This window comes from Gopherus flavomarginatus, chromosome 2, assembly GCF_025201925.1.
Source record: "Gopherus flavomarginatus isolate rGopFla2 chromosome 2, rGopFla2.mat.asm, whole genome shotgun sequence".
NCBI lineage: Eukaryota > Metazoa > Chordata > Testudines > Testudinidae > Gopherus > Gopherus flavomarginatus.
This window is the reverse complement of record NC_066618.1, coordinates 127,076,329-127,090,332: the sequence shown is the minus strand read 5'-3', so window position 1 is coordinate 127,090,332 and position 14,004 is coordinate 127,076,329. Positions and strand designations below refer to the sequence as shown.

Sequence of the window (14,004 nt, the reverse complement as noted above, 5' to 3'; positions counted from 1 at the left end):
GAAAAGCACTAGATCAGTGTAAATAGGGGAGACCTATCTATATGATAGCCACTGAATATTTTTCTAAATTTGTAGAAAATCTACTCAATAGAATTAGACACAAGTCAAAAAGTCAAAGAAAAGTTTAAAAAGATATCTTTTTGGCATTCAGGAAGAAATAGTCATTGACAACAGGCCATGGTTTATCAGCTCTGAATTGCAAGCTTGGGGAATGCAGTACAATTGCAAGCATATTACTTCCAGCTCCCCTCACAAGCAAGGAACGGTCCAGTGGCGAGAACAATACAGACTGACAAGAGAATTTTACAAACAGGACGCATTAGCTCATCTGAATTATAGGGCAACATCATCATGCCCCATCATGCATGCTTTGCATGGAGAGGCTCCTACAATCTTATGGGTAGCAAGCTACTTAGTTTTCACCCTGTCCCCCATTCCTATGGTTTTGGACGTTTCCGTCCCTTTGTGTTCTACTTTGCTCTCCCCCACATGCAATGCAGATGAGCAGCAAATGAAGCACAAAGATTAAAATCTCTCTTTTTTAGCTGGTTGTCAACTATCAATCATTTCCATTTGTCCTTGACCGAAATATAAACTTTATCTGATGATCAGCAAATGTTCACTGAGAACAGCTAAGTTCTGAGAAGTCATTAAAAATTATCAGCAGTTAAGAAACTGCAGTTAACTTGGGAAAATTATACCTTCATCAGGACCAGAAGAATACAGGTCAAAGTCCTGACAGTTTTGCACCAGACACGCAGTTCTCAGTATAATCTGGTTAATGAATGATGTTTTCTGGTCATCCTAATGGAGCAAAACAGTATTTCATCCCAGATTTCTTCTTCCTTATGTCACTTGTGCATGCTTAAAAATATTTAAAAACAAAACTGCTTCCTGATCAACTTAGTAAAATGCAGAGTAACCTAAACACACACTTCATATACCGGCACATCCTGAATCTTTCAATATTACATGGGCTGATATATTTTAATACCTGCAGAAAGAATGCTACAACTTGATACAAAAACTATCGGGCAAACTTTTATGGCATTACTTTTCTCTAATCCACAGCTCCTTCACACGGCATGTAACAGTACTGAAATTTTCTGAGTTATTGAAGAATTGACATACCTGTAGGCCTGCAGCAAAAATATCTTATAAATGTTAATGAAAACTGTTCTAAGACTGTTGACCTAGAATAAAAGATACAAAAAAGAAGATAAATCTCCACAAATGTATATTAGAGTGCTTCTAAAAATGTATGTTTTGTTCAAATCCAACAGCCTGGGATCGGACCACGGGGAAATAAGATTTTATACCACCCTTAAAAAATTCCTATAATCACATATTTACACAATTCTGCAAGGGTCTGATTCTGCAAAGTGCTGAGCATCCTCAATTTTCAGTAACTTCAGCACCTCCAGGATATGCTCAGCATTTTGTACAATCAGATTAAGTGTCAGAACTAAGGACATTTAAAATTACTTTGGAAACACTAAATTAAAAAAAAAGGTAAAATATTTAGTTTTCAATTTTCACCTGTAAATTGAGAAATAAACTATGACATTTCAGCTTCAAGACTGTGAGAAGTTTGTATTTCATGTTTTTCCCTGCTGTGTTGCTTGAATTGAAGGCGAGACTTGACCTGATAGAAGTACAGGCATAACTACAAAGACAAGAGGAAAAACAATACAGTTTTAACATGATTATTTCTGTAAACTCCATAAACGGTAGGAAAAGATTAAAATAGATGTACAATCATCCTATTGCTACTAGTATTTTTCCCTTTGATATACTTATAACTGCCCTTCCTATTTCCTCTTTCCTCTTTCAGCCTAATTAGAAATCTATCCAGGTAGAGCTCAAGCTGCAAAGAGGCTACATCCCTTTGGGATTTGCTATGACAACTCATTTTGCCTTTTTGCTCCCCATATTTTCTTCCTTAAATTATCCTGAATATTTGTGTTCACAACCCTCCCTTGCCCCCTTTCCATTTCCAATATAGGTTATTTTATCCTCAGGACTTTAAGCAGCCCCTCCTGAAGCCATTTCTTACGCTCTGACTAGCTCTTCCCTTTTTATTCTATACAGACTGTATTATTTACTATTATTAAAGGAGTGGTCAGAGGTGCCAAAAAGTAAATGGGAAACAATCATCCAATGGAGATGTTTGCAATGGGTCCTGCAGGGATCTGTTTTGGGGAAGTAATATTCACTATCGTTATAAGCAATGAACTTACATTTTTTTCTAGTTAATTGTTTGCTGACAACACAAGAATTAGTGGTAAATAAAAAGGACAACAGGTCACTTATACAGACTATGCATTTTAATATGACCTAAGATATATATCTAGGAACAAAGAAAGTAGGCCATACTTACAATATGCACTCCCATGGATGTATAAAAAGGGGAATACCAAGTAGAAAAAGGGAGGTTATTTTATCTCTGTGTAAGGCATTAGTGCAGTGAAACTGTTACTGGAATTCTGTGACCAGTTAAGGTGTCCATACTTAAAAAGGAATTGAAAAATTGGAGAGGGTTTAGACAATAGCTTGAATGATCTTGAATTCAAGATCTGGAAAGTTGTCTTTCAGTGGGAGACTTTAAAAGCTCCATCTACATAGCTTATCAAAAAGAAGGTTAAGAGGTTACTTGATCACTGTCTACAGTACCAGGGGCGGCTCTAGGGATTTTGCCGCCCCAAGCACGGCAGGCAGGCTGCCTCCAGTGGTTTGCCTGAGGAGGGTCCTCCGAAGCCGCGGGACCAGCGGACCCTCCACAGGCATGCATGCGGGAGGTCCACTGAAGCCACGGGACCAGCGGACCCTCTGCAGGCAAGCCGCCAAAGGCAGCCTGCCTGCCGCCCTTGCGGCGCCAGCAGAGTGCTCCCTGCGGCTTGCAGCCCCAAGCACGCGCTTGGCGTACTGGGGCCTGGAGCCGCCCCTGTACAGTACCTACACGAGGATAAGATTTCTGGTAGGAGAGGGCTCTTTAATCTAGCAGATAAAGGCACAACAGGTCCAATGGTGAAAGATGAAACAAATTCATACTAGAAATAAGGTGCAGGGTTTTTTGTTTGTTTGTTTTTTTGTTTTTAAAACAGTGAGTGAGGGTAATTAACCATTGGAATGGGATAATTCTCCCATTCATTGAAATCTTTTACGAAGACATTTGTTTTTAATTTAAAGATGTACTTTATCTCAACCAACTTTGAATTTGCTGCAGTAATTACTGGGTGAAATTCCATGCCTAAATTAGGTAGGATTCAGACTAGATGATTATAGTGGTCCTTGATGGCCCTTAAAAATAAAAGAGGATTAGCAACCTAAGTGAAGCCCATCTGACTCAAAGACTTTCTCAGGAGGTATTCCAAAGTTCTATAAGTTCCTCCATCCCATCCCTTCTCCCTACCACCAATACTCCCACAGCATGTGGGTCCATAGTGTCAAGAGTTTCTTTGTTTGCATTGTGTTAAGAGCACCATGTAAAGAGTTGCACAGAAGAAGCCATTTGCTGAGCCCATCAACAAGCTTTGCTTATCCTACAAAATCTAGGAATAATTTTTCATCTTCTTGAGTGCCATCTACTGGTACCTTATTTATTTACATACAGATATAGAGCACTCTAATAACAGACAAAGCAAGGAAGGGACCTCCAAGAAAATGCCCTGCATCATTCCTATTTTAAAGTTCTCTTCCCAAGCCACTTAAGCAATTCTCTCTCTATCACAGATGACAATTCCACTATCCTACCAGTCACTCTAGTTAGCAACCCTGATGTTATCTTTGATTACCCTCCATTTTTCTCTCCTTGAAACTAGGCTTTCACCAAACCTTTCACTTTGCCATCTATAAATATTTCTGAAATCCACTATTCTTCCTCCATGCCTACTGTTAAAACACTGGTTCACATCTTGTGACTGCCTCCTTTTTCACAAGATACAGTTTCTATGGGTATATATTCTTCTTAAAGAAAAAAAAATTGAGAGTGCCAGCCATGAACAAAAAAATATATACACACAGTGTATGTGTACATAATACACCCACAAAAATGGTAGAGTAGAAACAGAACCATAATCTTTTTCATATGATTTTTGGTGATGAAAAGTGCCTGACTGATAAGCCTAGAAACCAAAGTTTATCTAGATATCAGGTACACACATGGGAGGTACAACTATAATTTTCCATGATACAGTTCAATCAATATGACTTAGCCCCACTAAGGGAATATCACTGAAATGTAGCATGTTTAGTCCCCAATAATCCACAGGAAATTAATCAAGTTCCATAGCCCATTCAATCCTTAGTTCTTCCATTCAGAATGTCAGCAAGATGTCCAGTAATACCACCTGAAACTATGAGGTTGTGGTGTTATAGACATCTGTCCACTTGAAACTGAACTACAGACCATCAGATGCATTTCTTAGAAACCACTACAGGTTGGATGTGAAATGTTAAGCTAGAGTGGAGTGATGATGAAGGCCTCTTACTGCACGACAGAATGTTCTCATTCATTGTATGGGAGGCAGAGCTGATCAGACTCATTTTGTAGTGGACTCACCTATATCATTAGCAAAAACAATATTCTTGTGCATCTCAGTACATACTAATTTATACTAGGAAGTTTAACCAGTGTCCATATTTACCTGGAGTAGTCACAGTACACCTCAAGTGTCTGTATATCTAGTAACAACCCACACCATGGGATCACAGCGCAATATGGTAACTGTTTAAATTTGGAACATCCTGGGATATCCTCATCAACAGGAAAATTCATCATGGTCTTCTTGGGGTTTATTAAAAAGCCATACTCAGGAATGCCTGTCGCCAGAGTCCTAAATTAAATATAAATGGTTAGCAAAAATATAATGTGTAATGCGTAATATAAGTGACATTAACCTATTAGCCTGCCACTTATCGAAAGCAAAATTGTTATGGCTATTTTCCAGGAAAAAGAATCCTGATTACTGTCCATTATATAAACTACTGCAAATGTTGAGAAATAATTTGAACACAAGTGAAGACATCTCTGAGAATAAATATAGAAGAGGTGTTACAAAAGCAAAGGGTCACCAACTCTTTAGCTGAGTGAATGCTCCCAGAGATCCAAAAATTGAAGGCACTTAAGGCAAAATAAACCAATAAAAGAGTTAAGGAAATGATTAATGAAATGAAGAGTTTAATTCTTAGAGCAGAAAATGAGGTAAAAACATTACAGACTATAAAAAAAAATCACAAATAAGATTACATAAATGATAAACAATTTTAACTCTGCCCCTGTTCACACCACAGATTTCATTGTAGCAGAAATATCAAGCTAATATATCTATTGCTAACAATTTAGAGGCAGATATTGGGTAGGGTATGGTGGGGTAAACATATACTGTCAAATTTAAATTCACTTCCGCCATTCCTCAAAATGGAGAGAGAAAGAGTAAATGCAACCCCTTGACATTATCAACTGACATAAATGGCTTCCTACTCTCCTGCTGTCAAAATCTACAACTGCTCCCCAACAGCTACAATGTAGTTATACATGCAATACTAACATCTGAAGGACACTGCAAGTTTTGAGTCAGAGTAAAATAAATTGAATTTAATATCAAATTAAACCCCATAAGGGATATTACATTGATTGAAGTATACTAGGCTTGAAAGGGTAATGAAGAGAAGTCGTCTTGGGATGGATAGTGCCACACAATTACAAGGTCCAGATACATAATTTCGGCCTAATGTGCCATAGGAGGTAGGTCTTGAGTGTGTTATTGTACATGTATACAGAGACAAGGGATATTGAGTGGTTCTTTTCCTCTTTGGTTCCCACTGTACACTCAGCTCTCACCTGTGACTCCAACTAGCTGTAAGTATGCGACAGTGGCTACATCCTGGTGAACTGCCTTGGCAGGCAGGCTAAACCTGGTGAGCGTAACTGGAAGTGTGAAAACTGACGGTGATTTAAGGATTGCTCTCCCAAGCATACAAAGACTGTTCTGGTAGCCAAGGCAGAAGAGACCATATATTGGTCCAACAGCTTGAAAAGCAGTGCAACACCACATTGTGGAAGGCGAAAAGCACAATGGGGCACTACAGAAGTCATGGCTATCCACTGCAGCTAAAGAACCCTCCATTTGTAACCGCCTTTGTGCCACTGTGCCAAGCTTCAGCAGTTAAGAGAATGGGATTGTCCCAGCGTAATGATTCCCATTTTAAACAACCTCTGGCACATATCATTCGTGCACATCTCTCTTCAAAAGTCCTGTAGCAATGGGGGAGTGACAAAGCAACAGGTGAAGATGATTACTGGCAGTCATAGCCACAAGCCTGCACACAGGTGACCTTGGACATTGGCCACCCGTTACTGACTCAAGAGCAGTAATGAAGCTCAGCAACACCCCAGGCGACAGGGCAGCCCATTTAGGATTGCACTGTGTTGTACCAGGGGTACTGTGCTATATAATTGATTATGTTTTGACTACATACATTGTATGTATTATAGTAAGAATGAAGGTATTGGAATAAATAAATAGGATAGTGGATACTAGTATTAGCCATTTTATTTTTGTTCATGTCTTGTAAGTCACAAACAGGATCTTGTCTGTGTCTATATTAATTAGATTAGAGGAATTTCAAAGGCCCAGGCCCCAGTGTGGGAAAAGATAGTTACAAGATTTAGTAAAGTCTATTACAATGCCATTCTTGTTCAACATAACACTGCTTTTGTTACTTTTGGAAAGTCTCTGCAAAGAACTGTTTGTGTGAATGAGGAATGTATGCATCAGGAAAAGATTAGGTGTGAAGGCTATTGCTGAAGACAGATGGTCAAGGGAGGAGAGACTTAACAAGACTTATCAATGCCAGAGGACCATCAATATGCATCCATGATTGAGAAAGGGCAGATTGACAACATTGAGGTGGAGGCTAACACAAGATAAAGAATTAAATTGAAAACAGGATAGGATGACCCTTCTGGAGGTGTTTTGGAATGAAAGAAGCCACGAAAGGATAACACCAATTAAGGAGTAAATGATCATACAATGACACAGCAAAATCCATAGACTTCAGTGAAAAGAAAGAACTATAAGAACAGGGTGCTTTGCCATGGAAATTTGGGTTCGTCTTGCCAACAACTCCAGGAGCATTGGATAGTGACCCACAGAGCCCGGCTCCCCTCTGGGACCAATCTGGCTGGCCACTAGATTGATCCAGACTCTGGACTGGTAACTATAATATCAACTGGCGGGACTGTGTGCATGGTGTGTGTGTGTGTGTGTGCGCGTGTGCGTGTGCATGAGAGAGAGAGAGAGAGACTGAAAAGCATATGCTAACTGCTGTATTCTCAATAAATGTAGTGCATTGCCTTCTCCCCTATAAAAGATTTCAAGTGCTTTGTATAAGCATAACATTTTTGGTAGAGAATGCAAAGGGGAAGAATATGCACTATAATTGTTGAAAATACTGCTAAAAAGGTATATCATACACTTAAAAGTGATCAATCTTTCAGATGTGCACACCCCATCATAGAGATACCAGTCAGTAAAGTGAGAACCATTAGTGGTTAATATTGTCTTCACTGTTGATATTCTATGAATTGAAAATTTTGATGGTTAAAAGATATACACATTCTCAGTCGTAGCAGGGCTGAGAAATAGGAGGAAGGTTTAGCATTCCTCTTTCCACCTCGAGTTGCTGGGAGAAAACAATTGGAGGTGGGTATGCCCCTGATCGTAGTAGGGTCAGGCAGTAGGATGAGGACTTAGAGATCCTCGCTCTAACCCAAAATATCCTTGGTGCATACACTCTCAGCCATAGCAAGACTGAACACAAGAGGAGAACTTAGTGTTTCCCGCTCCGATTCTGGGAGGGATTTTTATGCTTGGTGTATAAACCCTCGGTGTGAGTAGGCTGAGTGATACAGAGGGAGGCTTAGCGTCTCTCCCTCTGGCCCAGAACGGGTTAAATTTGCAAGCCCTGGCACTGCCACGGGCAACAGAGGTGAAAAAAGAGAAGGGTTGTTGTAAGCCCCGAACCAAGCACAGGCACATGGAATCTTAGAACGATTAGAAATATAAACCAAAGACCTTAAATACAAAATGTTCAAATGAAAGGACAATGCTTAGGCGGAGCTGAAAAAGCTGAGGTGTGTACAAGAGATTATCTGTTTGTTACAAATTTTGCAGAAATTTGGCCATAGCCCATGGATGGAACAAGCAATGGCAGATACTCACACCACAGCCGATTTGGAAGACAAATTGACAAAATATTTGTTGATTTGTAAACCTTCAACCCCAATAAAAAAGGATTCGGCTGCACTCTGGCTATTGTGGAAAGCCTGTAATGAGGTGTTCTTCTGGCTGGTAAATTGCCAAGCAGAAAATACTACACTGCGTGAAAAGCTCAGCACAAGTGAACAAAGACGCAGATAAATGGAAAGTATTAACTACAGGGGTCCATGGACAATTGGACAGGCTTAAAGATACTGTAACCACGGTAACAACTCCCAGAGCGGGTGGGTGTAGCACAACCATTACCACAGTTCCAGTATCGGCCACTGATTTAAAGGCGATTGCTGAACATTTGGGGATCCTGAAGCGAGACACCTTGCAGCAAGGGAGAGGCTAACTACCTTGGAAGTCCACCGACTCATGGGGGTATGTGCGGCCTGGGAAATTAGAGGTTGGGAGTCATGTATGACGTCGGTGTCCTGGGTCTAATGGCAACATTTGGGGAACAGATAGACAGGCATAACTTTATAGCACAAGTTATGACCTCCGTCCAGGAGCCTAATGAGGACCCCAAGAATTATTTAACCCGATCGGCTCTGATGCAAGTAATGGCTGGTCTGGTAGCAGTTGACAGTGCCACCCCGATATATGAGCCAGCATTCAGTGTCCAGTCCTTAAGGGATGGCACTGCCTCTTCGGCCCCCTATTACTCTGATAAACTTGCAGTTTGGCAGGATAACCACCCAGCTAACCCAGGGGAGCTAAGGGGATTGGTCCAACAAATAACTACTCACTCTGGATCACACCCACCATAAAAGAAGAAAGGGTCTCTTATGTGGCGGCAAGAGAACCAGTAGTTACATATAAGAACGAAAGTGATGCAAAAGGAATTACTGGGTCCCGGGGAGCATATGCTAGGGGTCATTCCAAGGACAAAGGAATAGGGGTCGGCAGGGGGGTTGGGTATACCCAGATCTTCGGCAATATCAGGCTGACACCTCTAGGCAGAAGGATGAGGGGGAAGAGAGAGAGCTAACTGATAATGAGGTTTGCCAACTAGCCTGGTGAACCCTGATGCAGTACAGAGCCAACCGAGCACAGTGGGATGGGGCACCCACACCTTACTTGGTTAGAGAAGCTACAAGATTACAAAATATCCACAAGGAAATAGCCTCCATATCCGCCAGTGCACCCCCACCATCAATACCACTAAAGCTTCTCCTCGATGCATACCCCTGTCCCACAGATAAATAGAGGGGCCCGCTGAACAACAAACTTCCACTATCTGCAGGGGCACAAAAGTGGAAGTTCATAGAAAAGGTCCACTGGGACTCTGGAGGAAGACCACGCATGTATGTTCAGCAGGGTAAGCATACCCCTACGTTGTAACGTAAGGGATGTCAGGATCACCAGAGCCATGCGAGGAGCAGAATGCTGGACAGATGATAGAATGATTAGGTCAATACTCAATTTACATATTGTACCCACATGCCTGAAATGCCCTCAAACCATCAAGATGTCCCCTGATATTGCCAAATTAAACTATGCATCCTACAGAGACAAATCATGACTGGTTTGTTGAAAATGATAAGGAAATCATAGTACTCTTGAATGAAAAAGTGAGGCTTTCGAAAACTGGCAAAATGATACTCAGTTCACCTGAAAGACAGATTCAAATATCTGCAAAGCAAGACACTAAGACAACTACACTCAACACAAAATAAATGGTGGGAGAAGTTAGCAGAAGACATTCAAGTGTATGCGGAAATAATGAAACAAAGAAGTTCTTTGATTCCTTGAAGCTAGTCTATGGACCTTCAAAGGTGGGCACAGGTTTGCTCATGAAGGCTGATGGCAGGAGAATCATCAAAGACAAACATGGCACGGAACAGAGATGGGTTGAACACTTCAGCCAACTACTGAACAGGCCATCCTCAGTTGAAAGAAGTGTTATTACCCAGATACCTGAACATCGACTCTGAGAAAAATTTTCTATGGAGAATTGGCACAAGGACACTGGAATCAAGGCTCCCCCAGAAAGCGCTACAAGGACAGCATCAAGAACAGCATACACTTTGGTGCAATAAAACCAGATGATCTTGAGAAAGGTGTGTCAAATAGATCAGCATGGCAACATACAACACTCAGAGCTTTCCAAGCCTTTGAAGAGGACAGAAGTAATCGACTGTTAGCTGAAAGGGAATACTCTGCTGTTGTATCCAGCATGCCAAACACCTCAAGCATGGTCCTTGCAGAGACCGATTGTGTCTGAGAAAACCTCTCTGCCAAATCCAGGAGGTATGAAACCAGCCATTACTAGGAGAGCACCATGTATTACAATTATCTCTGGGAAAACAAATTAGAATTTTACGTTACCCAAACTCCAGAACCATGATGATGACAAAGACAGACACTGACATACTTTCCAAATTGCTGCACTTTAATGATCTTGATGATAATCACGCTGAGGGTATGTCTGCACTATGAAATTAGGTTGATTTTATAGAAGTCGATTTTTAGAAATTGATTTTATACAGTCAATTGTGTATGTCCCCACTAAGCACATTAAGTCGGTGGAGTGCGTCCTCACTACCATGGCTAGCATCGACTTATGGAGCGGTGCACTGTGGGTAGCTATCCCACAGTTCCCGCAGTCTCTGACACCCATTGGAATTCTGGGTTAAACTCCCAATGCCTAATGGGGCAAAAACATTGTTGCGGGTGGTTTTGGGTACATGTCGTCAGTCGCCCCTCCTTCTGTGAAAGCAACAGCAGACAATTGTTTTACGCCTTTATTCCATGCAGATGTCATACCACTGCAAGGATGGAGCCCGCTCAACTCAGCTCACCGTCACTACTGCTGTTGTGTCCTGGGTGCTGCTGTCAGCAGATGGTGCAGTAGGACTGCTAACCGTTATCATCCACCGCTCTCTTGGTGCCATGAATCCATCTCACAGATCCTCTCATCATTCTGTATCAATATCTATTCTCGTGGCATCTGTCGTCAGCCTCTGCTTCTGCTGCAACTCTGCTCTCCTGGTGCCATGAATCCACCTTGCAGGTCCTCTTGTCATTCTGTATAAATATCTATTCTCGTGGCATCCATCATCATCCACTGCTTCTGCTGCAACTCTACTCTCCTGCAGACGCCATTCCATGGCAAGCATGGAGCCCGCTCACCTCACCGCTGCTGCTGTGACCATTGAAAACAGCTCATGCATTATCCTGCAGTATGTGCAGAACCTGCAAAAGCAGGCGAGGAGGCGACGACAGCACGATCACGATAGCGATGAGGACATGGACACAGACTTCTCTCACAGCACAGGCCCTGGCAATTTGGACATCATGGTAGTAATGGGGCAGATTCACGTTGTGGAACGCCAATTCTGGGCCTGGGAAACAAGCACAGATTGGAGGGACTGTACAGTGTTGCAGGTCTGGGATGATTCCCAGTGGATGTGAAACTTTCACGTGCATAAAGGCACTTTCATGGAACTTTGTGACTCACTTTCCCCTGCTCTGAAGTGCAAGATGAGAGCGGCCCTCACAGTTGAGATGCGAGTGGCGATAGCCCTCTGCAAGCTTGCAATGCCAGACAGCTACTGGTCAGTCAGGAATCATTTTGGAGTGGGTAAATCTACTGTGGGGGCTGCTGCGATCCAAGTAGCCAGTGCAATCACTGAGCTGCTGCTATCAAGGGTAGTGATTCTGGGAAACGTCCAGGTCATAGTGGATGGTTTTGCTGCAATGGGGTTCCCCAACTGAGGTGGGGCGATTGACAAAACGCATATCCCTATCTTTGTACCAGATCACCTTGGCAGCCAGTACGCAAACATTGGTGGATCACAAGGGACGTTTCACCAACATCAACATGGGATGGCTGGGAAAGATACATGATGCTCACATCTTCAGGAACTCTGGTCTGTTTGAACAGCTGCAGGAAGGAACTTACTTCCCAGAACAGAAAATTATCGTTGGGAATGTTGACATGCCTATAGTTATCCTTGGGGACCCAGCCTACCCCTTAATTCCATGGCTCATGAAGCCATACACAGGCACCCTGGACAGTAGTAAGGAGCATTTCAACTATAGGCTGAGCAAGTGCAGAATGGTGGTAGAATGAGCATTTGGACGTTTATAAGCTCAATGGCGCAGTTTACTGACTCGGTTAGACCTCAGCGAAACCAATATTCCCATTGTTATTGCTGCTTGCTGTGTGCTCCACAATATCTGTGAGAGTAAGTGGAAGGAGTTTATGGCGTGGTGGGAGGTTGAGGCAAATCGCCTGGCGGCTGATTACATGCAGCCAGACACCAGGGCGATTAGAAGAGCACAGCTGGGTGCGCTGCGCATCAGAGAAGCTTTGAAAACCAGTTTCATGACTGGCCAGACTACGGTGTGACAGTTCTCTTTGTTTCTCACTGATGAAAACCCTCCCCCTTGGTTGACTCTACTTCCCTGTAAGCCAACTGACCTCCCCCCTTCGATAACCGCTTTCAGAGGCAATAAAGTCATTATTGTTTCAAAATCATGCATTCATTATTAATTTGACAAACAAATAGGGGGAAAACTAGCAAGGTAGTCCGGGGGGAGGAGGGAAGCACTGGGTGAGGTGGTGGATGAAGGGAGGAGGGAAGGACAAGGCCACACTGCAGTTCAAAACTTATTGAATGCCAGCCTTCTGTTGTTTGGGCAATCCTCTGGGGTGGAATGGCTGGGTGCCCATAGCCTCCCCCCACCCCCTGCCACGTTCTTGGGCATCTGAGTGAGGAGGATATGGAACTTGGGGAGGAGGACAGGCGGTTATACAGAGGCTGCAGCGGTGGTCTGTGCTCCTGCTGCCTTTCCTGCAGCTCCACCAGACGTCTGAGCATGTCAGTTTGCTCCCCCATTAGTCTCAGCATTGCATCCTGCCGCCTCCCATCATGCTTCTCCCTCCTTTCATCGCGTTCATTTAAGACTTTCCAAGACTCTACCATTGTTTTCCTCCATGCATTCTGCTGAGCTCTTTCAGTGCAGAAGGCCTGCACGAGCTCTGGGAACATGTTGCTGCGAGAGTGTTTTTTTCGCCCTCTAATCTGCGCTAGCCTCTGGGACGGAGATGATAGGGGGAACATAGAAACATTTGCAGCTGTGAGAGGGAAAAAAAAGGGAGAATAGTATTTAAAAAGACACATTTTAGAGAACAAAGGGAAGACTATTTCACACTGAATCAAGGGATTCACATTACATAGTACATGTGCTTTTGGTACAAGGTCGGATTTTGCCTCTTATATTGAGTGCCTGCTGGTTTGATGTGAAACATCACACATGCTCAGCTGGGCAACAGAATTTGGCTTGCAAGCAACTATAGTAAGGCAAAGGATTTTGGCTTCTTCAATCTTCATAACATGTGGGAATGGTTTCAAACAGCAGCGCTCTCCTTTCCCATACCAAGCAAAGCTTGTTGGGTTGGCCATTTAAAAGGAGGGGCTGCGGTTTTAGGCTGAATGTGCAGCACATCCCAACCCCTCTTCCCCCCTCCCCAATTCTCTGAGATGATCGCTTCACACATACCCCCACCATGTGGCTAGTATCAGGAAGATCCCTGTCAGCTAAATGCGAACAGCTCAGGATGAATGGGCCTCCCCCCACCGCGTGGCTAACAACGGGGATGATTTTTTTTCAGCCAAAGGCAAACAGCCCAGCAGGAACGGGCACCTCGAATGTCCCCTTAAACAAATTTCCCGTATTTGAACCAGGTGACCATGAATATCACTCTCCTGAAGCTAACACAGAGAGA

The 14,004-nt window shown here is 42.9% G+C and overlaps 1 protein-coding gene across 1 annotated transcript in view; it reads right to left on the bottom strand.

The window, feature by feature from the left end:
* TERT (telomerase reverse transcriptase) overlaps positions 1 to 14,004 on the bottom strand; it is a 115,479-nt gene that overhangs the window by 34,853 nt on the left and 66,622 nt on the right. The window contains exons 11-13 of the mRNA XM_050938130.1: positions 4,647 to 4,835; positions 1,540 to 1,666; positions 1,132 to 1,193 (exon numbers count right to left, since the gene is read on the bottom strand). Of these exons, the coding sequence (XP_050794087.1) occupies positions 1,132 to 1,193; positions 1,540 to 1,666; positions 4,647 to 4,835 (378 nt within the window). The remainder of the gene's footprint in view (positions 1 to 1,131; positions 1,194 to 1,539; positions 1,667 to 4,646; positions 4,836 to 14,004) is intronic.